We start from the raw sequence: 26,840 nt of genomic DNA on the forward strand, positions 1-26,840 counted from the left end.
CGAGCCAAATTGACAGCCCTATGTGATGAAAGAAAATGTGAAGAAAAAGCGATAATGTTTTTATAAATTCGTAAAATTAGGAAATAAGTTGTTTTTTGGGTGAAATTTTGTAAAGAATGAATTAATATTCTTTGTGTAAAGTTTCAAAAATTTGTATTGAAATTTTTTGTAAAAGATTGTATTTTGTAAATTTTCATCTTTTTTTGTTTAATTTGTAAATTCTAAAATTTGTAATAAAATTTGTATTTTGTAAAATTTGGTGAAAAAGTATTAATGTTTTTTTTGTAAAATTTGGTTTGCAAATTTTTTCTAGAAATTTATTCTTCAAATATGTTTTGAATTAAGTTGGTAGTTCAAACAGTTTTAATAAAAAAATATTTTTACTTTTTTTAAAAAAAAATAAATTATTATAATAATTTAATATTATAACGAGCTAATTTCGAGCCGAACATGAGCCGAACACGAACACGATTATCATTTTCGAGCCGAACACGAACACACTGTTCACGAGCCATTTCGAACACGAGCTGATTTCGAACGAGCCGAACACGAGCCAAGAGTGAGCTCGCTCAGGCTCGGCTCGTTTACAGCCCTACGCATAAGAACAATAGATGCTTCCTTTTCATTATGTACAATAATGCCAAGCAATCTGTTTGTAATTGGATCATTACCAATATTTCTAGTCTCGCAAAACTACACATTTACAGAATAGTTTAAACATGATTAAGTATGGAAATCATTAAAATAAAAAGCAAGAAAATAAATACCACAAAATAACATCATAATAACATTAAAACAAAAAAAAAACAATGAATAATTTCATAAAAAACAATAAAAACACCACAGAAGCACCAAAATAACACCACAAACTACTACAAAACAGCACAATAACACAATAATAACAACACAATAATGAGCAATAACACCATAATAACGCCACAATAACACCAAAATATCCCCACAAAAAACACCACAATAACCTCACAAAACCATCACAATAATCCCATAAAATACCACAAAAGCACTGCAAAAATACCACAATAACATCACAATAACACTAAAATAACATCACAATAACGTCACAATAACACCACAATAATGACACAATAACACTATAATAACACTACAATAATGATCTAAAATAACATCGCAATAACGTCACAATAACACCAAAATAAAGACACAATAACACTATAATAACACTACAATAATGATAAAATGACGCCACAATAACACCAAAAACATCATAATAACACTATAAAAACACTTTAATGCCACGATAAAATAACCACAATATCTCCACAAAAATACCACATAAATAACACAAAACCAGCATAATAATATAAACACAACACCGTCATAATCTCACCTCAATACCACCATAATAACAATACAATAACACCACAATACAACCACAAAATCATCTTAATACGAGCACAAAATCACCACAATATCTCCACATTCCCACCACCCACAATACCACCCTAATAATACCACAAATTGCTATCATATCACCAAAATAATAAGACAATAACACCATAATGCTACCAACATAAAATCACAATACCACCTCAAAATCATCGTAATACCAAAAAAAATAAACAATAATAGTAAATACCACAAAAAAAAAAAAAATATTACCATCAGAATAACACTATATCAACGTCATAAAATAAAATCATAACCAAAATATAAGAAAACTAATATAATACCATTGATTCGAAGTACCGAAGGAAATCAATCAAACATAAATTAATGTTAACATTTGAAGCGCAGCTTATTTTATCTCAATTTCAAACTTGTCGCCATTATTTTCTAGACACAAGCAAAACCTAGTTCTTTGATAGGAAATGAATCATGCGCTGGATTTTGAACAGGTTGAGAAGATCATGCACCAAAATACACCTTTCTGACTTATTTTTTTTTCCCGATGGGTATTTACAAATAGCGAAATATTATAGGAGTTCAAAAGCATCATGCAATATTTTTTTACATCTATGAACACTATTGATTAGCTGATACTCTCTTGATTAGTTTTTGTGAGGGATCATCACCGTATCCCTCAAATTCCCGTTTTTTCATTTTTAAAGAATAGGATTAGGGTTAATTTTTTTCGGAGAACATTTGTGAACTTCGACTAGATCCGGGAAGTATGCTTTCTAGATGGAGAAAGGCAGCTTCTATGGTCCGGCATTTTGGAGTGCGCCAGAGAGTTTCGAGTTTAGAGGAAATTTACCCCTTCGGTCGAAGCTACTCCGGAGTTCATGCGGCAGCAGCTGCGACGCCAACAAGCTCTCCCGATTCGGACCTGAAGCAGCCTTCTAGCAAACCAGAGGTGCGATCACTTCCTAATGGATCTTATCCGAAAATTCATGAATTTAGTAGAAGTGTATGTTGTTCTGAGAAGTGGTTTTCTGCTATATTGCCACCATTGTGTTTATTGCTTGTTTACAAAATTATATTTTGCTATGAAATTTTGAGAACTATGAAAATTCCTATACTTAAAATCTTAATGTAGCGTGTGATATGGTTCGAACAAGAATCAGCAACACAGTTGGATTTGCGATCTAAAATTATGGTATTTTTATTGTTTGACTGGCCTTGACTATATAGGGCATTCTGACTTAAGTTGCGCTGCAATGAACTTCCATTGTTTAGCTAGGATAGGAATGAAATGAAGTATCTCATAGTCTTTTTCTAACTATGCATTACCTGTAGCTTTTAGGTTTCTCTCGTATTTTTCTGCTCATATCTTCTGGAAGCAACATTCTCTATGCATTTGCGGAGATTACATTGCACTTTTTTTTTAAAAAATTTTTGCATTGTAACTTATTATTGATAAAGTTTTGTAGGTTAAATTAAATGCCATGTTCTGGTCTAAACCCGGCTCTTTGGCTCTTCCTCGTGGTTCTCCTTTAAGAATAGAAGAACCCCAGTATGAGGGCCTTAAGCATATAATGCTCAAGCTATTACTGTTTTATAGTAAACAGAGCAGATCAATCAGAGGTGCAAATGTTGTCTATAGGAGGATCATTTCTCAGGTTGATAAGCCTGCTATCTATGATGGTATACTTCTATTGCTATTAGCTGCTTACATAATCAAAACATTCGAAACTTTGTCTATTTGTGTGCTCGTCTTCGATGTAAAATTCATTACTTTGAAACAATGGAGTTTCAAAATGATGGAGATTTGCTTTATTTGATTACTTACTCCATCACTCCTACTTGTTTTGAATTACTCTGATGCACGTGAACAACAAAAAACTACTTTGCAATAGAATTTTTATTGGATTTCCTCGAAGTTAAAATGTAAATCTTATAGATTATGGGCACATACTTAGTATGTATTGTATTGCATTTTTCATTTGTATTATTTCTAGATGCGCTCATTTTGTTTGATCCTGACATTATTTTGTGGTCTCTTAGTCCCGATATTTGTAAAAAATAGATATGATGCACCAAGTTTTTCACAATATGATGGCTTTATGCCTGAGATTCTCCAAATCTTACCATGGTACCATCTTTATCTTGAAATAATTGCATACCCATAAACTCTTCATGTTACATGACTTTTGGAAGTTTTTCATCTGTTTTGCATCTATATATTGTTCTTTATTTTTATTTTAGGTTTACATCATATCAAATTTTGCTAACCTCACTTAGTGGGATAAAGGTTGGTTGTTGTTGTTGTTGGACCTCACTTAGTGGGATAAAGGTCGGTTGTTGTTGTTGTTGAAATTTTCTAGGAAGACCATATTTTCACCATTTATTCAATTCAAAACTCTCTATGTTATGGTTGGCTGTCAACTATTAGGTTTAGTTAATACAAGAGATTAATAGTTCAAAAAAAGATGATATTTGGGTGTTTTTATGTATGAGTGAAAGTGACGAACTAGATAAAATGATATCTTTATGATGGAAGAACAACAAAAGCACAATAAAAATAAAATTCTTACAATGGAAGCTAGAATAACCATTAATATAATTAATGATAATATAGATTAGTCCCACCAATATCCTTTGTTTTAGTTGTGATATTTATTCTTGAAAGTTTGCCTCCATGGATCATGCCACTTGCACTTAAGAGATCTTCTACTTGGATGATAGAGAACACACGAAAAATAATTAATTAAAAAATAACTTTTTATTCTATTATTAAGTTTTTAAAATTACAAGAGACTCCCTATTTATGGAAATAAAAGGGACTATCTTTATCACACCCTACCATTACATCAACTATTTTTACCATACCTATCTTCAGACATATTATCATCACCGTTGCTATCATTAGTATCACTCCTATCATCATATATGTGGTCAGTATTCTACTTACAAGTAACCTAATAAAATAAAATCTCTTCATGGGCCATATTATAAGAAATAGACAAATATATATAGGCCCATAATTTAGAACATCATGGCATAGATTTGATACAAAGACTCATAGAAAAAACAAAAACTGCAGCACCTCGTCATGCATAAAATACTCATACATAGACTCTCTTAGTTACTAAACTAGCTTCAAGATGGATTCTCTATAAAATAGTGAAATACTTTCTTAGTTGGGCTGATAATTTGAAGTTCAAAAGTTGCGGAGTGAATGTATTCTGCAACTCCTCTTCCTCTTTATTTTTTTGCTTGTGATCACAATGTTTGTGTTTAGTCATCGTATAATTCCTCTTTCTAAATAAATCTCCCTTTGGATTATATAGAATGATACAAAGATGAGAGAAATAAAAAAACGAGATATACGACGAGGATAGACAAACAAATTTTAAAAGAAACATCAAGGGCTTATGTATAAGGTAAATAAAAATATGTCACCAAAAACACGTGGTATGCTTACATTATCATGACCGGTAAATAAGTCAGCAATAAGGATGATTATCTCGTGGGAGCATCACGATGCTTTCAAAGCTCTCGCTAGGTCATCGGGTAGAGAGTGAATCTCTCACATCCCAAATGGGTTGCGGTTCATCAGCATATGGGGCCTACAAAATAACCAATTCTACTCATAGGGTCCATATTATGGTTTCAGGGCCTAACAAGGCTATAAGGGAATTGGGAACATCATTTGGCAATTTGGTATAGTTGCAGCCTTATTGGACATTATAAGATGCCTAAGCCATAGCCCTCAAGGTGAAGAGATAACATAATAGTATCAGGTCAACACCACCCTCCAAGAAGAGTTCAACCTTCAGGTTAGGCAACATGAATACATCCAGTGGAGCATCCAAGCTGACTTTTTTTTGAAGAGAAACTACTTCAGAGTGGAAAACAGTTAGAGGCCACCAGCATCAACACTCTTAGATTTGTCCTAGCCGAAAAGTGCTTCAAGTGTCAGGAATTTGGACATATTGAATCAAATTGCCCAAACATAAGAGTGATCTTTTTCATTGAGCAGGGAGTAGTTGAAAAAATGGACAGTGATCTAAGAAGGGTTGAAGATTTCAAAGATGAGTCTCAACTTTCAATTGACGAGAAAGAGACGTTAATGATTCGAGTTGGTGTTTGGAAGAGGCTCCAATTGGATTAGCATTGATTGTTTTAGAAGATAGTGAGTTCCAAGAGCCAATTCCAGAGAAGAGGCAACCCCAATAGAGGGATTCATTGGATATCCTGTCGACTGTTTACCCCTTGGGTGGTTGCCACTATGAGTGGTACACATGACACATATTTCATTCCAGAGTTTGTTCCTCTAAGTTATTTGTTTATTGGATATGCTCAACCAAGTACGAAGTGGGAGAAGTGTTTTACATATATAATGACTCCAGGCTCGGTTCTTGAGAATATCTATCATTGTGCAGTTTTTCTGTGATTGTGAAAAAAAAGTTGACTACTTATTCTAGCAGGATTATCTTTGGAATGATGAATGTGTTTCCAAGTTGCATGGAATGATCATGAGCGTAGATTTTGTAATGGGATTGCCTCTAACACAGTAAGAAGATGACTTTATTATGATTATAGTAGATAGATTCCAAGCTTTTGGGGAAGAAGGCAAAGCTCCTCTTATCTTCAGTGAATGATATTGGATGCAAGTGGAATGCAGGAGGTGAGTGTGAGGACGAAACCACAGACGATCACATGCGGGATAGGATCTCTAGGATAGCGGGATTTTTCGCTATTTCTTTTTGCGTTCTGAGGCTCCCATGAGTGCGTGTTCAAAGAGTGGGCACCGATTTTTGATTTTAACTATTTTTTTTCCTTTTCTATGTCTTTCCTATTTTGCTATTTCTAATTAATTTTTTATGTGAGGGAATTATTTATATGCTATTTTTTGGTTTGTGGAATTTTTGATTTGATTTATGTTGTTTGGAGATGTTTTCTCCGGATTTTTCCTATTGGGTTGCTGTATTTTTGGACTTTCTTCAGGTAGTGTTTGATTGTGTCTGTGGCCTGATAGGATCAAAGTTGATCTCACCCGGACGTTTGGAGGTCACTTTTATTGTCCAACTTGCAACAAACTGCTGTTTGCAACAAGAAAACTGCTGTCACATCATTATCCATGTCACAATTTCAGACAACACCCCTTGACATCCGTGCGACACCATTTTATAGCTTTTCTTGTTTTCAGTTGAGACAGCCGTCGAATATCGTCTATACTACAAATATTGTTGATCATATGTAATTGCCCTACTATTCCTTTACCTCCTCATCGAACCCACATCCCAAACACCTTCTAGGAGCCTAGATCGATACCAATAAAACTCCCAAGGATCTTATTATCTTTGTTGTACAAGAGGTTATGTATATGTACATTCCAAGTGACATTACAAAATAAGAATTGATGTGTGCTAGAAGATTCACGAAAATAAAATAACAAATTTATCGTCTTGGCGTTGCACAAAGATTCAACACACACTCAGATAAAAGAACAACACGCACTCAGATAAAAGAACAACCAGTAGAGATAGTGGAAATTTTAACGTGGGAAACCCAGAAAAGGAAAAAAATCACAGGGTCTGGTCTAGCTGAAGAAATCCACTATAAACTGGTGATTTCTAGTATAGTCCCTCGTACCACATGCAAGAAATAGTTGAACACTCTTTGGAGTTACAATGTCGGTGCATGAATGAAATTATTGTAAAAAGTAAACGACGACCAATGGTGATCGGCAACAACTGATAGATGGTGGTCAACGACGGTTGGCAGGTGGTGGTCGACGACAGTTGGCAGATGGTGGTCGACGGCGGCAGGAGCGGTGCTGGGCTTGAGCTCCTTCTCAAAGCTTCAAGCTCTTTTTCTGGAGCCTCAAGCTCCCTCATGAGAGGGGTGAGACTCTATTTATAGAGTTTCAGGTATAATTAATGCAAAAATATGAATCACTTTGATCAGACGGTCTGGAGAAGTTTCTTTGATCATATGATGTTTGATGGATATTTGAGTGTCTTGATGACGCCAAAATTGAGTGATCATTGGCTTGTTGGATTTGTCTCGTCGAGACACTCGATTCGACTGTAAGCTTGCCAGATTTGACATCTGTTTGGCCTTTCAAATATGTCCGGAAAGCTTCCAAAAGTTGTTTAATACCTTGATTGAGGCTTGATTTGACTCGGATTGGACCAATTTTGGTATCATTGTGCCCGTCTCGTTGACCCAATCAATTTGACTATAAGTTTATTTAAATCGGAACTCTGAAAGACACTTTATCGAAGTTTGAACATTTCTTGTTCAAATATTGCATTGAGATCCGTGTCATGCATCCAAATTTGTGCTAGATTATGGAAATCCATTTGCAATTTTTATTTTTCTACTGTTGGAATATGTTTGTAAATTTGAAATATATTGAGAAAGTCTGTCATATGGTTAATGACTCCTAAATCTATGATCCCAAGAAGGGAAGAACTATTAGATACACTAAGAGCATAAAATTTAGAAATCATATCATTTTGAATAAGAGAGCAAAATCCTGGTGATTTTTCTAAGAAATTGAGAAAATTTCATAATTTATTTTTTTATGAATTGAGTTCTTTTGGCTCTACCAAGCAGACTTGCTTTTTTGTTTTTTGCCTTTAATTCCTTTTTAGTCTTGGGGCTTTATGTAAAACTTTCAGCACTTGTCTTTGATTTGTTCTTTCTTTTGTCAATAATTACATCATATATTGCCTTTGAAAGAAGATTTTTATCCTTCTTTTGGAGAAGTACCTTTAGAATTTAGAAATGGCCACGATATATGTCTCCAAGGCAGGGCCATTGATCATCATTGTTCTTCTTTATTTTTCAGCTCGTACGATAAAGCATATTTCATTCAGAGAAGGTAGATTTTCTTTGCTTAAGATTTGAATTTGAATTTGAATTTGGTCATATTCATTATTGAGTATATCATTAAAAACTCGAATTTTCTCTCACTCCACGAATTTTATAATTTCACCACGTTCTCACAGCATGATATCTTGAAATATTGGCAGGTCCAACTTTAACCAGTAGACCTTCATGGCATTAAAATAGTCAATGACATGAATCTTACATTGTTTGGTAGCAGTGAGCTTTGTCTAGATGACTGCAACATCTTTTACTTTAAAATGTTTGTTTAACTGTATCTCAAATCTCTCTTACTTTGTAGAGGAACATAAAAGACCCATTGATCTTTGGTAGCTTGGTTTTCCACAATTATGTCATGACCACGAAATCCATTTTTCTCAAAATAAAAAATTTTGGGTTTTTGGGCTTCAGAGGTAAAGCCACAAGGTGTTGGATTTTTCCCTTTCCATTTAGAAAGGTTTTCATGATTTGGGACTATTTAAGAAGTTTTTTTTTTTTTTTTCCATTCTAGCGATAAGATGCTTGAAAGATTAGAATTCCTATTTATTTTGATTATTACCATTGGTGACGGTCGAGTCCTTTGAAGTGAAGTTAAAGAGGTCAGACATTGTGGATAGAAGTAGGATTTGGCAGGAAGGGTCAGATTTAAAGTGAAAATTTTAATCTTAGAGAATAAAAACAAAAGTTGGAAGTAACACTTTAGCTTTGCTTTGATATCATGTGGAAAATAAAAAATAAAAAGAAATCCTAAGAATCTTATTTTCTTTTTGTAAAAGAGGAGAGGTATTTAGACATCTCCAAGGAGCATTACAAAATATGAATAACTAAAAAAAAAAGAAAAAAAAATAATCAGGAGCCGGCAATTCTATAGGAAAGCGCACGGATTTGCAATCTGAGGGTAATAGATAAACATATCCAACGGTACAAAGCTTTGATCCATGTACCTTGAGTTCTTTGTTGTGCCTGGAGTAGCACATGAATGGCAATCCGAAAGTCATAGATAAAGATATCAAACGGTACAAAGCTTTGATCTGCGTGTCTTAAATTCATTTGTTATGATTGGAGTAGCAAAATTTTGACAGTTTATTAGAAGTTGTAAAACTGTGAAGGTTGTATTCTGTATTACAGTTTAGTAAAATTTTGAAGGAAAGTGGCTTAGAATTCTACGAATGACAGAATGAGGCAGAAAGGAAATTAGGTGAGTTGAAGCATACACTGATAAATGTAAATCTAAAAGCATATATTTATAACTGAATTAGCACCTAGTACAACTCTGCATGAACCATTTGCAGATGATCATAAAGTTACCTATTTGGGGATATGGAAAGTGCTGTTGCCGATGGTGATTCTTGCATTATGTCTTATGTGATGTGGTGCTCAAACTTACTCCAACAAAATCTAGAACGTTGTATTGCATGTTAAAAATCTTCTATCGCCTTACTATGCACCTATATGCGCTGTTTCTTTCTCATCGGAGTAAATGTCATGGTACAAAAGTGCATTACCTGTTACTAAAACAAAATGCAAGAATCAAGTTTCACAGTTCTAATGGGTGCTGTTTTTGTTGTTTTTTTATTTTTTTAAAGTTTTGAATCTTCTTTTTTTGTTTGATCATAGTTTTATTTAGTGTTTTCTAATCACCAAATTGAGTTTATTACATGCTTGTTTATATTTTTCAGTTTTTAACCTGGAGAGCACGTTCAAAACTACTTTTTCTCTGCTGGTGCTGCATATGTGGCTATTTCTACGTCGTTTGAAGGAAGAGGGCAAGGAAGGTACTGACTTTGGTCAATACTTATATGAGATCTACAATCATGATTTAGAAATGAGAGTTTCTAAGGCAGGGGTAAGAGAAAACTTGAGTACTTCATATTTATTTCAAATAGCTGTAATCTGCCAAATTGTTTAAAGAGCCTCTATGTTATTTTTTCTTTCTAGATTGTTGTCAAATGTGATATGCATGTTCTGATTACCATTATTTAGTTTTAGCAAAACAGAAAATTTCTTATACAGGTGATATTTTACTTAAACCAAAATTAATTGTGTGTTTGTATTGATGAACTAACAGGGTTGCGGGTAGCAGACAATGTATTTTTACCAAGTTTTTTGGATTAGCTTGAAAATAGAGAAAACAGAATTTCTATTGTGCTAGATCTACATTAGTATCATCATCTTCATTAGTCTTATCCTATCTATTTTGGTTCGGGTTTATGTATTTTCATTTTTGTTTATTTTTTTTGAGTGTTAGGTGTTAAACATGATCTTTACAAATCAGTTGGAACAACTTTGATGTTACATTCATGCCACTCACTTATCCTTCTTAATCGTCCAATATATATATTTTTTTACTTGTCTAATTGATACACTTGCTAATATTTGTTGTATATGTTCAAATTACCTGTCTATTTTCAAATGTCTTATCATCAATAGAAGTCACTTTTTATTCTTTTTAATACAATCTTTCCATAATTTGTCCTTCATAGTATTGCCAACTTACAACTTGTTAAAGGAAATTCACTTTCTTTAATATATTGTTCCATAGAGGATCTCTCTGTTTATGATAAAATAACGAGTAAAATATTTTAGGCAACACTCAAATAAACATACAACACTCGCTAAAGTTAGACAACTTTTCTATGTAACATTTTTTATGCTAACTCTCCCCATCAAGTTGGAGCATAAGATATATCAACTATGAAGAGTTCTATGCTGTAGTCCAAGTATTAAATTGTTGAAGTCACTACTTTTGTCCAGGAGTTTTTGTTATTCTCAGACCGTGGGGCGCTAAGTACTTTCATTGTCATAACAAGTTGAAGGGACGCTGCTATCTGGGTTCAGTTTCTCCCATCATTTTGCTATACTCTCAAGTAGAAATTTGCAGCTCAAAACAAGGTGCCAGGCATTCATTGCTCAGAACTCTACAAATAATGGTAGTGGGATTTGAAATTATGAATTAGCCCTATGCAGAAGATGTTGATATTGGAATATTTTGCTAGTAGTGCGAGGAAGGAATCCATTGACAATGCCACTTGAGAATGGCTATCTATTGTTGGGAGTTCAACTTTGCATGCCTAGGTGTTTCATATGAGAGGTCGTTTTGATTAATGTTATCATGGGAGCCTAGAGGGACACTTTGGAGAAGTAAGACTCTAGTGCTTGTGCAATAAATTTTTTAATGCCATTGTTACTTAGAGATGTTGATTGACATGTCAAGAAGTGTAGGATCTGCTGTATTATCGAAGCTGGTGAGCATAAAACAAAATGATGCTACATATATATCACCAAACAATAGTTCCAGAAGATTGTGCTACTTGTTGGCAAAAATTTCACATTCTATTTAGTTGTTATTTTCATAAGCCACTTATGTGATACCTTGTGGTGAAAGATGGGAGCCAAATTGCAATATCGTTGTTTCCTCGTCTGCAAAACGATGGACAAATAAAAGTTTTGAACCTTAGTTTATAAAATTTGCTTCATTATTTTGTGGGCAAGGATGATTATTGCTCAATTAGAGTTTTCATATGACACATTGCTAAGCTATACAACCAGTTGAAACTTGTTTGAAGTTGTTTATAGCCATAACCCAACACTTATGTTGAACTCATATACCAATATCCACCAACATTGAATTCAATTTTGATTCAGATAAAAAAGGCGGCTACATCAGCATGTTAATGATATAATTGAGAAGGAAATGCCAAGTATCTGAAACATGCTAACAATTTTTGAAAGCGAGTAGCCTTCATGGAAGGGACTTAGGGTTTGTTTGGCATAGTTGTCACCTACATTGAGTTTTAGACCACCAATATAGTTCTTTTTGGGGATTTTTTTTTTTTGCTGATTTTTAGAAATTTTTGTGGTGGGAAGATATTTTTTGCAACTAAATATGTTAAAAGTGAGGTAGCTGTTAGAAAACTACAGACTTTTTAGGAAAAGAAGATATTTAAAATTATCAAAACAATTATATAAAAAGTTGATTTCCCCACAACAACTTTTACAATTCAAAAAACTATAGCGGGCTTAAACGAAACTTTAGTTTGGATTCATCTAAGGAGAGATTTTCACCAAGGTCATATTCTAAACTAATAGTTGAATGGGCCTTTTCGGGTTATTTAATAAAAAACCCTTTAAAATCTAACTACCAAGACATTATAACATTTTCAAGACTTAATAGGTCTATCACCGTATCATGACCGAAATAGCATATTCAGGACATCACAGAGGCATCTTCTCCAACTTGAGGAGATTGACAACTTCAAAAACAGATGTTTACTGGGTACCTTGGCGCCACTTGTTCCAAAATTTATGACTAGTTCAAGGTGAAACCAGTTACTCTTTTTCTTAGTATTCTAGGTGCGAGTAATTAATTTCTTTTATTTCCTTAAATCCAATTTAATGTGTAGCTGAGATCTGCCATAGACATGATATATTGTAATTGAAAAGACACATTTTTATGTTCTTAATTATCTTCATATTTAATATATAAAGAGGTTTAGTGGGCTTCCGTTGGGCACTTGATCCGGGTCCTTAAGGTAACTGATACCAAAGTTAACCCATACCACAATAAAAAAAACAAATAATATTACTAGAAGCAAATAGTCGGTTACAACCGTACACATTTGAAATGGAAATTACTACAAATACGCCTGACATTTAAAAAGTGAAATAGGAAATAACAACAAATGACTACGCAATCTCAAATTAGGGTAAATCTCGAGGTAGTGTTGGCAATCAACGAGATGGTGGGCGGGATGGTTGGCCATGGAAAACAACAAGGTAACAGTTTTTCGGGTTCCGGACAACAAACAGGCAGTGGATAATGATGTGGAACTTCTATTCTGGATGATGGTAGCAAGTGGGAAGGGGGTAGGGCAAGTTATGAAGGCAACAACTCATGGGAAGGGAGGAGTGATGGCTGGGACAGGCAGTGAAAGCAGTACGGTTGTGGAGGGGATGGTAGTGGTGGCTGAACAACCGCAAGGCTACAGGGAAAAGAGGTCTGGATGGCTGGAACACATGAAAACAGCCGTGAATGGCTATCTGGGTCGTCAGTTACGAGGGGGAATGACGGTGTCAATGATGGGGGATATCAGGGACTGTAAGACAACAAGAGGAGGGTTGTCTGGTACGAGTGCAACAAATGTAGGTGTTTGGAATTGGAAAAACTACAATGAAAATAGTCACGACATTTGCAGCAATGGATGGTGGTCCGGAGCGACGTGGGGAGGATGTGGAACGGAATAGGGAAGATAATCACCACCTCATGAGAGAGATAGCTGGCGCAACACCCAAACTCTTGGATACATCCCTCAAAGGGAGAAACAAATGCCAATAAACAAAACTCACAAAAAAAGAAAAAAAAAAAAAAAAAATTAAAAAATCCAAAATTCCAATATTAAATTTTAGGATAACCTTGTTAGAATATCTAAAATTCTAATATATAATATTAGGATAACTATGAGTAACCCAAGAGGATCGTCCGACTCCTTTGAATGGAAAAAAAAAAAAAAAACTAGGCAAACGGCTAGTTCGTAGCTTCATTCACAGGACTCCCAAATCGGGAGCAGGGGCACTCCAGTGTCAATAACTCTGTGTAGCATCTAGTAGGTTTTTGTCGTTGTGGTTTGAACTCTCAAATTCTGAATTTGGTTGAAATTTTGGGTATGGGTGTCAAGTCTCTGCTCAAATGTTAGCAACAAGACCATGACTCTAGAAAAATCCGAAGTTCACGCTTATTGAAGAACGTCAAATTGTTAAGGATTATCACCTTAAAAATTGTTATTGTTGGGCTATAACACCAGAATAAAGAATGTAACATTATTTAATTGTAACTCATTTTTAACTCTGAAATCCCATTTCTCTAACCCATTGATAGATGGAATCTACGATGAACAAGCAGACATCTAGTATAATTGTATTTGAGATTTTCTCCAATTACTCTCTGTAATGTCGAGTTGATCTATTTGTGTATGTATGGAATAATTACCTTTCTTCTTGTTTTTCAATTTTTTTTTTTTCAAGAACTTTTAGAACACGAGCTTTCACAACTTGCAAAAGTATGCTTTTGTTTATTTTAAATTTAATGCAGGTTAACCTACTATTAATAAAATGGATGAAAGAACTGGAGAAGATTTTCTATGGGAATATCGTTGCTTATGATGATGCCATGAAACCTGATGCTAAGCACGATGAGCTCGCAAATGCTTTATGGAGGTACAGTTAATATGAAAATTCTGATTGAAGTTATCAGCAAAGATTGTTGGTTGTGGAACTGATATAAATTAAATTCATATTGCATGCATAATTACGTGACCCCATCATTAGATCTTCCTTGCCCATTAAAAGATGAGCCCGATTTTATTTTTTGGCAAGATACTCATCTAAATCTTGACAGTTATCAATGTCTAACGAGCTAGTATTTTGACCGGCACAGTTACCTGATTTCATCTCGGAGTAATATTTTTTATGGAAAATGGAAAATTAAATTTCAATGATGCTAATTTTCATCGGCTTATGTTATTCTCAAAAACTATGGCATGTTATATCATCCCGTACAACCACTTCTTTAGTTTATCTAGTCAATGATTGGACAGCTCAAAGGGCTTGCAAATTGAAAAATATATTGTAGCCTTTGATAAAAACCTACGCCCACAATCTAACAGGTCTGGTCTAACGATTGCATGCCCTAGGTTTTGATTAGTTCATGGAAGTGAAGCCTTGATATAACATTTCCCAACGAAATTAGTTGAGTATATTTTAATTAGTAATTATGAAATAAAAATTATATTTATTTATATCTTAAATTCATATTATTGACTTTTTATGGGGTTTTTACATACATAGCATTTCAAGGATTCTTATTTATATATCTCACACCCATAAATTGTAATTTAAATATTAAAAACCAAAATCATTTCATGCCTCAAAAATAGCACACGAGATAACAGAGTTTGCAGTTTCGTTAAACTCATGAGCTAATCTCTCCCAAACCTGTTTGCTCGCAATCTTCTTCTCCTTGCTTCCAACAAAACTCCAAATAATAAGAAATGCTTTACTTAAAATTCTCACTTATCATTTGTCCCTTCAAATTTTTTCAGTCGAGCCCACTCTTTGATTCCTTCTCATCTTCATTTATTAATACGTCACATTTATCATCTTCCATTTTGAATATCTTCAAAAGTTTTAGTGACTCTAGTCCCTACATAACTTGAGAGAAAGAACCAACTTTAGAAGCAAGGATGGATGAGGCATTTGTATGCTGATGAGCTACACCCATTCACTTAGCTATAATCATTCGAATGAAGAGTGATGCCATTTGTATGTTGCAATGTTTATGTAACATTCATATCAACGATGGATGAGGCATTTCATCCTTTTTCTGTTGGAATTTGAACCTAAGACCACCGCTTTAGAAGTTACAGGCAATACTACTCAAACAAGTGATTCGTAATGAGGTATTTTGTCCTTTGATATATTTGAAATTATTTTTTTTGGACAACATCTTGGCTCACAAAAATAGTTGGGATGAACATCTATAGTACCTAGGTTAGCTTTTGAGATTCTTGGGAGATGCTTGACTCTTATTCTTAAAAGTGCAAGTTAGGCAGTCTCAAACAAACTTAGCCTCAGCTTCATTATGTGCAAAAATGAACTATACATTAAACACTCTCCCTATTGTATGAAGTTTCATCACTGTTTATTATTACATGTGGAAGTTCATACAACACTTTTTAAAGTGTTGGAAGCCCCTTTCATTAGGGTGATAAAAAGGAAAGTATCTTTTAGTTGCTCAAGTAGATTGTTAAAGTATAGTGACTCCCTTTCAAGTTTAATGCAGTTGTTCGAGATGGAGACTGCACATCCAACTATCTCATCAGTGTTGTTGACAACCAAGATGGTTGGCATGTGCCTTATCATCTGGAGATACTACAGGTGTCTGTAAGAATTACCCAACTTTTGATGAGGAATTCTTTGCCTTACATTTTGAAATAAAATATTGGATTCGCTGCCTATTATGGAAGGAGAATTCTCTACATATGTATAACTTGTTAATGTAGTGCCTTTAGATGCAACCCAAGGTTTATCAAGCTCGACACGTGTAGTGCATGTATCTTCAATAATTAAATATGTTGCTTCCTTGTTTGTGAGAATGCTTGTTTTATTAATGCAGAATGAGGAGTACACTGCATTGTATGCAACAAATCCGGACTTCTAAGAGACCTGGATGGCTTGCAATAAGGTTGGATGGTAGGGAGTGGGTCATGAACAATTCTTGGATATGCCTAAACGGCCTCGATAAATTCTTGGTCATATTGAACAACCATGTTGTACCCCCAACTAGCGAATAAAAGGCTGCATTTAGGCTTACCGGCAATGTTACATTTGTTAGTAAGGACTTCTGTAACATCGAAATCATGCAAAAGCACCAATCATATTACATAGATGTGAGACACATACTTTTGAGAGTAGTAGGACATTTTAAAGTGGCGAAAACCCTCCAAAATTTGAAGCAGTCCTACAAGCTAAAGATGCCTATGGATGTGCGGCAATTCAAGAAGGGATTTATGATATGCCTTGGCACCAAAATCAGCAAACCAACCACGACAAAATGACAATAAATAGGTGAAAGAAACACAAACAAGGGCTGCTCTTACAATAATCAAAGGAAAACAAGGAAGATACAAGGTTGATCTACTTTCGAGATGTAGATCGACTCTTCCACGCTTTAGGCATCGCTAGAAACACCACAAGAGAAAAAAAAAACAGCAACCAAACGAAAACGTGCATAAAGAAACAGCAAACCCTAGGTTCCCCCCTTAATAGAATCCTCCCAAAGTATTTGAAAACTTTTCTTACAAATTTTCCCTCCAAACTCCTTTAATTTCTGCTCCTTACATAGGTATATATGGCCCTAGTGGACCCCATCATTTCCTTTCCCTCTTCTGCGATTTCTACTGTTTGCTACCCTTCTTCCCGTCGCCAAGACCTGCCAGCTTGTGGGCTGGTTCCGCTGCTTCCAGCTGGTCCAAGGTGGACTTGCGCGTGTATTTGCTGAGACAATGTAAGATTACTCCCCTCCCAAAAAGGTACCTTTTCTTCAAGGTGGAAGGATGTAAACTGCTTGTAAATCACCTCGTAAGTCTCCCATGTTGCCTTATAGTTTGGTAGCCCCTTCCGTTGACCAATAGCTCCTTTGATCCCCCTACTTCTCAGCGCAGTCCTTCGATCTCTAACGGTTCCAAATTTACCTCCAAGTCTTCTGTTAGCGTCGGCGGTAGCGCAGGCGAGAGTGTATGATCTCCAATCGTACATCTCAGCTATGATACATGGAAAACCGGGTGTAGTGGATGACGGTGGTAACCTCAAACGATAGGCCACTACCCGATGAGTGTCATCACCTCATAAGGCCCAAAGTATCTCGGTGAAAGCCTCTTGCTCCTCCTGGACAATGTCTCGTCTTGATGGTCTCAACTTCCAGTGGATCATGTCCCCTGGTTTGAATTGCACCTCTTTTGTGTCCATCCGCTTTTCTCTTCATGATTTGTTGAGCCCTCAGAATATGCCCTTTAAGCTCTGCTAGTATCTTGTCACTGTCTCCAAGTACTGATTAACACTGATACCAGTATAGTGCTTTGCTCATAATGTATCAAGTGAGGTGAATCTTGCTCATATAATATCTTGGAAGGTGTTGTTTGTGCTGCGGTGTAGTACGAAGTATTATACCAATATTTGTCCAATGCAATCCACAGCCCATAACTTCGGTGTATCAGATACAAAACAACACAAGTGTGTTTCCACACTCCTGTTGACCACCTCCGTTTGCCCATCGGTTTGGGGTGATGTGCGGTGCTTCTTTTTAAGGATTGTACCTTGTAACCTAAATAGCTTTCTAGAAGTGGTTGAGGAACACCTTATCTTTATCCAATACATTGATTTCGACACCCTGTGCAAACGGAACACTTCCCCATAAACACCATCGCAACTGAGATCACAGTGTAGGGATGTCGTAAGGGCATGAAATGTGCATACTTGAGTTATCCACGACCACCATAATCACTGTGAATCTTTGTGACCATGACAATCCTTCGATAAAATCCATCGTCACTCCTTCTCAAATCTTCTTCGGTAATGTTGATGGTTGTAGTAATCACTCCTCAAATCTTCTTCGGTAATGTTGATGGTTGTAGTAACTCCTCCTGGTTTCGTGGTCAAGTACTTGTGTTGCTGGCACACAACACATTTTGTCACTATGTTCTCCACGTTTCTACGCATCCCCACCCAATAAAGCTCTGCCGCCAAACGACTGTAGGTCTTCTGCACCCCTGAGTGTCCCCCAATCGCACCGCCATGAAACTCTTGTAATAATCTGGGAATATAATTCAACCACTTGGGTAGCATGACCGCCTCTGGTGGAGCAGCTACTGTCCTCTCAATGCATATCCGGGATGATTGTTCGGATCTTGTAGTAATTCGACTCTTATCTTTCTCAGCTTCTCATCCCTTTCGCTTTTCTATTTCAAGGCTTTCCAATCTATGACCAAGGATACTGATAGAACCGTCAATTGTGGTTCCTCTATCTTTCTCGATAGTGTGTCAGCTGCCTTGTTATCCAATCTTGGTCAGTACTGAATCTGGAAATCATACTCGAAAAGATTGGATAGCCATCTCTGATGTTCCTCAGTCATCATTTGCCGCTCCAAAAGATACTTTAAACCCGTCTGTTCTGTTCTGACCAAAAAAATGTCGTCCCAACAGGTAAGGCTGTCACTTCTGAATGACCAAGACAATGACCATCAATTTCTGTTGAAATACTGACTTTAGCCTCGCTCTGGTCGTAAGAATCTGGCTGAAGTAGGAAATTGACCTCTTATCCTACATGAGCACTGCTCCTAATTCGTATCCCGATGTATCCGTCTCCACCACAAATGGTTTACGGAAATTTGGAAGTGTTAATACAGGTACTCTAGTCATGGTCCTCTTCAGATGTACAAATGCTCGTGTTGTTGCTTCCCCCCAATTGAAATTGTCTTTCTTCAACTGCTCCGTCAATGCGATGCTATCGGGTTATATCCTCTCATGAACTTCTGGTAGTAGTCAGTGAGTCCCAAGCATCCTCTCTCAACTGCTTCAAATTCCTTATTAAGGGTCAATCAAGCATAACCTCAATCTTGGACTGATCCACTACTTGCTTCGTTCTGGTCACAAGTCCTAGATACTCTACCTATAACTGTGCAAAATAACATTTCTTCAAGTTAGCTTACAATTGGTGCTCCCTCAACTTCTCCAGAACTGTCCTCAGGTGCCCCACACGCTTTGCTTCTATATGACTGTAGATAAGAATATCATCAAAGAAAATCAGAACAAATTTCGGGAGAGTAGGTTGAAAAACTCTATTCATCCTGATTTGGTGGTACCTTAAGATTACCATTTCCTTGTTCAAAGCCCAGTAGTTCACGCAGATCTTCAACTACCATCTTTTTTCTTCACACTTGGGTAGCATGACCGCCTCTGGTGGAGCAGCTACTGTCCTCTCAATGCATATCCGGGATGATTGTTCGGATCTTGTAGTAATTCGACTCTTATCTTTCTCAGCTTCTCATCCCTTTCGCTTTTCTATTTCAAGGCTTTCCAATCTATGACCAAGGATACTGATAGAACCGTCAATTGTGGTTCCTCTATCTTTCTCGATAGTGTGTCAGCTGCCTTGTTATCCAATCTTGGTCAGTACTGAATCTGGAAATCATACTCGAAAAGATTGGATAGCCATCTCTGATGTTCCTCAGTCATCATTCGCCGCTCCAAAAGATACTTTAAACTCGTCTGTTCTGTCCTGACCAAAAAAATGTCGTCCCAACAGGTAAGGCTGTCACTTCTGAATGACCAAGACAATGACCATCAATTTCTGTTGAAATACTGACGTTAGCCTCGCTCTGGTCGTAAGAATCTGGCTGAAGTAGGAAATTGACCTCTTATCCTACATGAGCACTGCTCCTAATTCGTATCCCGACGTATCCGTCTCCACCACAAATGGTTTACGGAAATTTGGAAGTGTTAATACAGGTACTCTAGTCATGGTCCTCTTCAGATGTTCAAATGCTCGTGTTGTTGCTTCCCCCCAATTGAAATTGTCTTTCTTCAACTGCTCCGTCAATGCGATGCTATCGGGCTATATCCTCTCATGAACTTCTGGTAGTAGTCAGTGAGTCCCAAGCATCCTCTCTCAACTGCTTCAAATTCCTTATTAAGGGTCAATCAAGCATAACCTCAATCTTGGACTGATCCACTACTTGCTTCGTTCTGGTCACAAGTCCTAGATACTCTGCCTATAACTGTGCAAAATAACATTTCTTCAAGTTAGCTTACAATTGGTGCTCCCTCAACTTCTCCAGGACTGTCCTCAGGTGCCCCACACGCTTTGCTTCTATATGACTGTAGATAAGAATATCATCAAAGAAAATCAGAACAAATTTCGGGAGAGTAGGTTGAAAAACTCTATTCATCCTGATTTGGTGGTACCTTAAGATTACCATTTCCTTGTTCAAAGCCCAGTAGTTCACGCAGATCTTCAACTACCATCTTTTTTCTTCACCAACAAGACGAGACTGGAAAAATAACTCACACTAGGCCTGATAATCTCAGCCTCATGCATCTCTCGGATCAGTTTATTTATCTCATCCTCTAAATCTGGGGGTGCTTATATGGTCTGACGTTGATAGGAGAATTACCCTTCTTCAATATAATAGCGTGCTCATTCTCCCTCCAAGTAGATAACCCGCTTGGCTGTTGGAAAAGATCAGTAAACTGTTGTAGGAGCTGCTACACCCTTTTCGCCCTTTTCGGAAAGTTTGCCACCTCAATGCTCTGCAACTCCACCAAGTAATCCTGTCCCCGAATCGACTTAACTATGGTTTTGAGTGACACCATGATTTTGCATAAGCTAGCATCTTCTCTCAGCACCATCTTCCTACCATCCACTTGGAATTCCATCATCAAAGACTTCCAATCCATCTTCATCTCTCCCAATGTTCGCAGTCACTTCATCCCCAAAATCATATATGTGCTGCCCAAATCTAATGGAAATCTTCTACCACTTATAAGCCATGTAGTGTTAGGACCAACCCCTTGTAAATTCTCCAACTTTTCTCCACTTTTCCTGTCCCCATCATGACGCCGAAGCTCCCTATAGTCACCAGGTTCAACCTTAGCTTCTCCATCACCTGATTTTAGATAAAGTTATGTGTGGTCTCCCTATCCACTAAAACCACCACTGGTTGTTCCCCGATCCATCCTCTCATTTTCATGGTGTGATTCGAGGTAAATCCCACCACCGAATTGAATGACACCTTCACCACATCCAAATGTAGATGCTCCTCCTCTGCTGCTTCCTCTTCTGATTTCTCACACTATGTATCATTCTCTTGAACTAAAAGATCCTAAAAGGCGCGCTCTTTGCAACGGTGTCCTGGGGCGTATTTCTCGTCATAGCGGTAACACAATCCTTTGGCTTTTTTGTTCTGCACTTCTACATCTGTGAGACACTTGAAATTATCCTCAGGTCGGGGTCATGTACTCTTCTCCTTCGACATCTCTTTCGGAAATGACACCGTCTGGGTCCTTGTAGTGGTTGTCATGGTGCTCTTGTAGAATCCCCTGGTGTTGTTGCCTCTGCTGGATTTTTTTATCTGTTTCTTATCCTCCACCATCTGGGCGAGCTTCATCATTTTCCTTAATTCGCGCGGTCTCAAGGGGCGGATGACCGCTCTTATAGCGGGCTTTAGGCATTTCAATAACTTCCCTTGTAGTCCAGCTGCCGAAATCCCCCTCAACCTCCCTGATAAAAGCTCGAACATCTCTCGGTATTCCATAACCATTCTCTCCCGAGTCTTAGCATAGAATTGCCCGTGTTTCTTTCCCGAATGACTCGAAAATGCTCCAACAAACAATCTTTAAAATCCTCCCATTAGTGCATCGGATACATTGCCTCCACTCACTGGAACCACGCTAAAGCCTTCCCTTCCAAGCATAATCCCGCTGTCATGAGCTTCTCTTTCTCAGTTAACTCATTGATTGCAAAGTATCTCTCCACTCGATACACCCATCCATGTGCATCCTCCTCGTCAAAGATCAACATCTTCAATTTTCTGAACCTTACATCTCCACCCCAACTTCTTCTCTTTCTAGAATTTCCCCCCATGTATCTAGGTCGAAACTCCCTCATGTAGTCATAGGCATATCCCACTTTTGCTTCCCTCCTTCCTCCATCATACTCTTCCATGCCCCTTCCACTATCTCTTCTCCAATTTTCAGCCCACCCCCCTCCATTGGAAGCCGCCACCCCCCCTCTTGAAATCCTAGGGGGACGCTCTTGTAGGCAGATGATGTCTTCTTTGTGGTCTTCTCGCTCAATCTCCTTCCCTTTTAACCTGGTCAAGGATTCCCCTATCAACCCTTGGTTAGGGTTTGCAACTGGAGCGGTCGGCACGGTCTTGGATTGCATCTCCATGCGCTTTTTCATTATCTCCCGCATGTCTTTTATGCCTTCAAATCCATCATTTATTTGACTTCACTAGAAGAAAGTCTGTTCTCCATGGTAGCAAACATTTCTTTCATTCCCGATCGGATTTGCTCTACCTCTACTTCTAGCACATCAACTTTCTTTGTTGACATCCCACCTGGATCTATGCTTTGATATCAATTTGATACGTCTCGGCACTAAAATCAGCGAACCAACCACGATAAAGTCGCAATAAATAGGTGAAAGAAACACAAATAAGGGCTGCTTTTACAAAAATCAAAGGAAAACAAGCAAGATACAAGATTGATCTACTTTCGAGAGGTAGATCGGCTCTCCCATCCCATATTCTAGACGTTGCTAGGAACACCACAAAAGAAAAGCAAACAGCAGCCAAATAAAAAAGTGCATAAGAAAACAACAAACCTATGTTCTTTTCTTAATAGAATCCTCTCAAAGCATTTGGAAACTTCTCTTACAAAGTTTCCCTCCATACTTCTTTAATTTCTCCTCCTTACATAGGTGATTATGACCCTAGTGGACCCAGCCCTTTCCTTTCCCACTTCATCGGCTCCCACTGTCAGCTCCCCTTCTTCCCATTCCCATTGCCATGATTGGCCTGCCTGTGGGCCGGTTCCGCTGCTTCCAGCCGGTCCACCCTGTATTTTCTGAGACATTTATTGCTTTGCTGCTCATCAAATTTCCAAAATTATTTCAGAAAAGGATAGTTGTTTTCTTTGCAATTTTTGGAAAGCCTCGTGGGACTTAATGGACAGCGGGCTAAAGCAACACACGATCTTTCGTCCAGAGATTAATGTGTTGATGGTAGCGGTGAACCGAACGGTGGCATGAATTGATGAGGACATGCGAGGATTTGGAAATAAAATCTTCCTTTTATGTAAATATGGATCGATAACAAACTCTCCTTTTGAGATATACCTACGCTATCTATTTGTTCTTTTAAAATCGTGATTGAAATCATTTATTTCACTGGTTTTAAAGGAATGAGAAAGCAGAGCATTTTAATCTTACACATTAAAGTCATAACATCAAATCCTAGATCGGAACATCGTGCTCATTCTCCTTCTATATCCTGTTGTTCTTTCATTATTAACATTGGCTTTCCCAATCACTCACGTTAGAGAAGAAAGAATTGTAAGTTAAGGATTAGAGCTATAAAGCAAAGAAAATGAATTAATTAAGTTAGTGACACTGTTCATCTTCGATTAAAATTTAGACGTGATTAACATCGTGAAAATGCTGCCTTCGCTACGAATCTCTTTCAATTTATCATATAGAATTACCATATCAGATCTTGGAATCTTTTTCCGCGGTTGCTGATCTAATTTGTCCATTTATTATCTGATTAATTTTTATTGCCTTTACTCCTAAATTAAAACTTTTTTTTTTTTTGGTTCTCCCCATTTCTTTCTGTCAATTTATCTAATTTATGGTTTTCTCCCCATTTCTTTCTGTCAATTTATCTAATTTATGAGGACCTAAATAACCTTTGGTTGTTGTTAAACTTGTCCTTCACTGTTGATTCCAGAACATGTTAATAATACTTTTGAACATTTACATGCCCACCACCCAATTCCTATATATTTACTTATCTTTTATCAAGTGATATCTATGTGGATCGTCCTAGTATCTTTTGCTTGTGTAGCCAACTCTTTTTCTGTTATTTAGGAATATATTCTCAGAAGATGGTACAGGCCCACCAAATGACGCAGCTACAACTGCTGTCCAGGCATGTCCCTTTAATAACTGATGTCATATATGTATATATATATATATAATTTTCTACCTGTTAGCTTCCTTCTTTTAACTTTTTAGGCAATGTCAAGATACACACGCAGGGAGGCTACCTGCCTATCATTGACAGGTATGATATACTGCTTCAGCGTTTATAATCCTCTCGTTCTGTCTCAAAATTTATGGTTTCTTTATTGTTTTTCTTTTTTTTTTGGAGCAATTACATACGTAGCCCTCACAAAGCATTGCTATTTACAAATTTACCATAAATCCCCAGTCCTTAATTTCCATTTCTTTGTCAATTTGTAAATGGCTTGATCGTGACACGCATAAATGCATCGGTTTGATAGTTTGAAAAATTATCTCTTGCAATGTTAAATGCTTATGTAATTATCCTTTTTTGTTTCCCTTAGATGATGGGAAAAGATAATTCAAAATAAAGAACTAAATAATTAACATTTGTTTGCTTTCATTCTGGGGGCTGAATACTATAAGAATGAATGTAGGAGAATTCTGAAATTTTGCCCGAAATACTATAGTAATGACGACGACGACGACGATAACGATGACTAGTCTTTCGGTTTAATCTTACCTCTTATGACGATGACTAGTCTTTCGGTTTAATCTTACCTCTTAAAATATAATCTTCTCATCATATGCAGACAAGGAGGCTATATTCTCTGGCAACTTCTTGTTTACATCCTTGGAATTGCAACGCAAGCAACATAATTGAGGTCTATAAAACAATGTAAATAACATTTTCTTTAATAAAAGAAAACCTTGCCTGCAAGCTAGTGATGTTGATTATTTCTGATATTTTATATTTGATTCCTTTTAAAATAGGGGCACATGACTGAAATGTTATTATTATAATTGAAATATTATTTGCTATTTTTGTTTCCTTTTTTCTGAAGAGACAAAGGGCATTCATGTAATGTGGTTCTTGTGTTGTATTAATGACTTGGCTTCATGTTTCTTCATGTGCATTATTGGTGTATTATTAAGATATAATGTGTACTTCCATGCAATTAGTTTTAATATGCTCTAGTGGATAGGCTTTGGATATAGGCATATAGCTGTGATGGTGGCACATGAAATTTTAATGATATGTATGCTGCTTATTGTGTATGAATATTTTAGGAAGATTCATATACATGCCATATCTTACACTTCAATTTTGTTACATGCATGTCACCTTGCCTATGAAATGATGTATTTCACCTTTTTGTTTAATAAAAATAGTGATACTTTTAATATGGTATGTAAGATTTGAGTGATATAAATATAAAAATGATAATTTAAGTAATTAGATATGTAAATACAGAGGAATTGTGGTATGTAAATGACCTAATGTTTTAATAATATTTTTTATTCTGTAATAAATAAATGTTTTTAATATATTTACCATATAATATCATATAAATATATGTGATTTAACAACAATAAAAAGATCACTTCAAAATTTAATATTTATTATAATTAAAATTTGTTTTTTCCCCAATCCTTCACTTAAATGAATCACTTTTTAAGATTTTTTTTTTCATTTCAACTTGAGGTATATTGCAATTGGCCAAGTCTAATTTTGCACTCTTAAATAAATAGAACTCTTCATTGTCATGAACTTAAGCCTATCCCCACAACTTTTATGATTTGGTCTTAAACCTTTGAGACATGTTACAATGGTATGACATTTATTAATATGGATTAAATGTAAATATGATGTTATTGTAATGTATTTTATTATAGTTATTGGTTGTGCAAAACAATGTCGAAGATGGAAGCACATAACAAGCAAACAATTTAAAAACCGTGATTTATGTGGTTTGGCGCAAATCAGTTTGTTTGAGATTAGGGGTTAATCTACTATCAACATGTGGGGAAGGAGGGAAAAATGGTCAAAATAGGGTAACAATTCCTTGCATAAAAGTCAGCCCTAATTCCTAGAAATAAGAGCACAATGGAATATAAAATAAAAATGTTTTTAATATATAAAATATTATGTAATTTGATTTCTTCTAATTAGGTCATCTAAGGGCAAGCTTCTTATTATAGAAAAGACAGTCTAATTAGATCTTTTCTAATTAAGTTATATAATATCAATTTTTTTAATGTACATAATTCTTAATATATAGTCCTTAGATTTAATATTTTTTATAATAATTTACACCTTGTCTCTTACTTCCAAGTAAATGAGAGATGACCAAAATGAGCTCCAAGATCAAAACAGTTACACCATGATGGTTTCCTATGTATCTCTTCCGAAGAATTTAAACCTCACATAGTTTTTTAAGATACTCGAATAGACAATCAA

General features: G+C 36.2%; 1 protein-coding gene across 1 annotated transcript; it reads left to right on the forward strand.

Moving 5' to 3' along the window:
• Nucleotides 1-1,842: 1,842 nt before the first annotated feature.
• LOC110018894 (ubiquinol-cytochrome-c reductase complex assembly factor 1) lies at nt 1,843-25,405 on the forward strand. The gene is made up of 7 exons (XM_020716368.1): nt 1,843-2,335; nt 2,853-3,066; nt 9,942-10,108; nt 14,351-14,475; nt 24,464-24,524; nt 24,611-24,659; nt 25,192-25,405. The coding sequence occupies exons 1-7, from the start codon at nt 2,153-2,155 to the stop codon at nt 25,260-25,262; spliced, it is 870 nt and encodes a 289-aa protein (XP_020572027.1). The 5' UTR covers nt 1,843-2,152; the 3' UTR covers nt 25,263-25,405.
• Nucleotides 25,406-26,840: the final 1,435 nt, after the last annotated feature.

This window comes from Phalaenopsis equestris, unplaced genomic scaffold, assembly GCF_001263595.1.
Source record: "Phalaenopsis equestris unplaced genomic scaffold, ASM126359v1 Scaffold000036, whole genome shotgun sequence".
Taxonomy (NCBI): Eukaryota; Viridiplantae; Streptophyta; class Magnoliopsida; order Asparagales; family Orchidaceae; genus Phalaenopsis; species Phalaenopsis equestris.

Bases quoted from the DNA above. Each gene is read 5' to 3' on its own strand.
- LOC110018894 (XM_020716368.1), top strand. From the start codon at position 2,153: ATGCTTTCTAGATGGAGAAAGGCAGCTTCTATGGTCCGGCATTTTGGA. The intron at 2,336-2,852 runs GTGCGATCACTT...AAAGTTTTGTAG, and splicing joins AGCCTTCTAGCAAACCAGAG to GTTAAATTAAATGCCATGTT. The intron at 14,476-24,463 runs GTACAGTTAATA...TCTGTTATTTAG, and splicing joins CTCGCAAATGCTTTATGGAG to GAATATATTCTCAGAAGATG.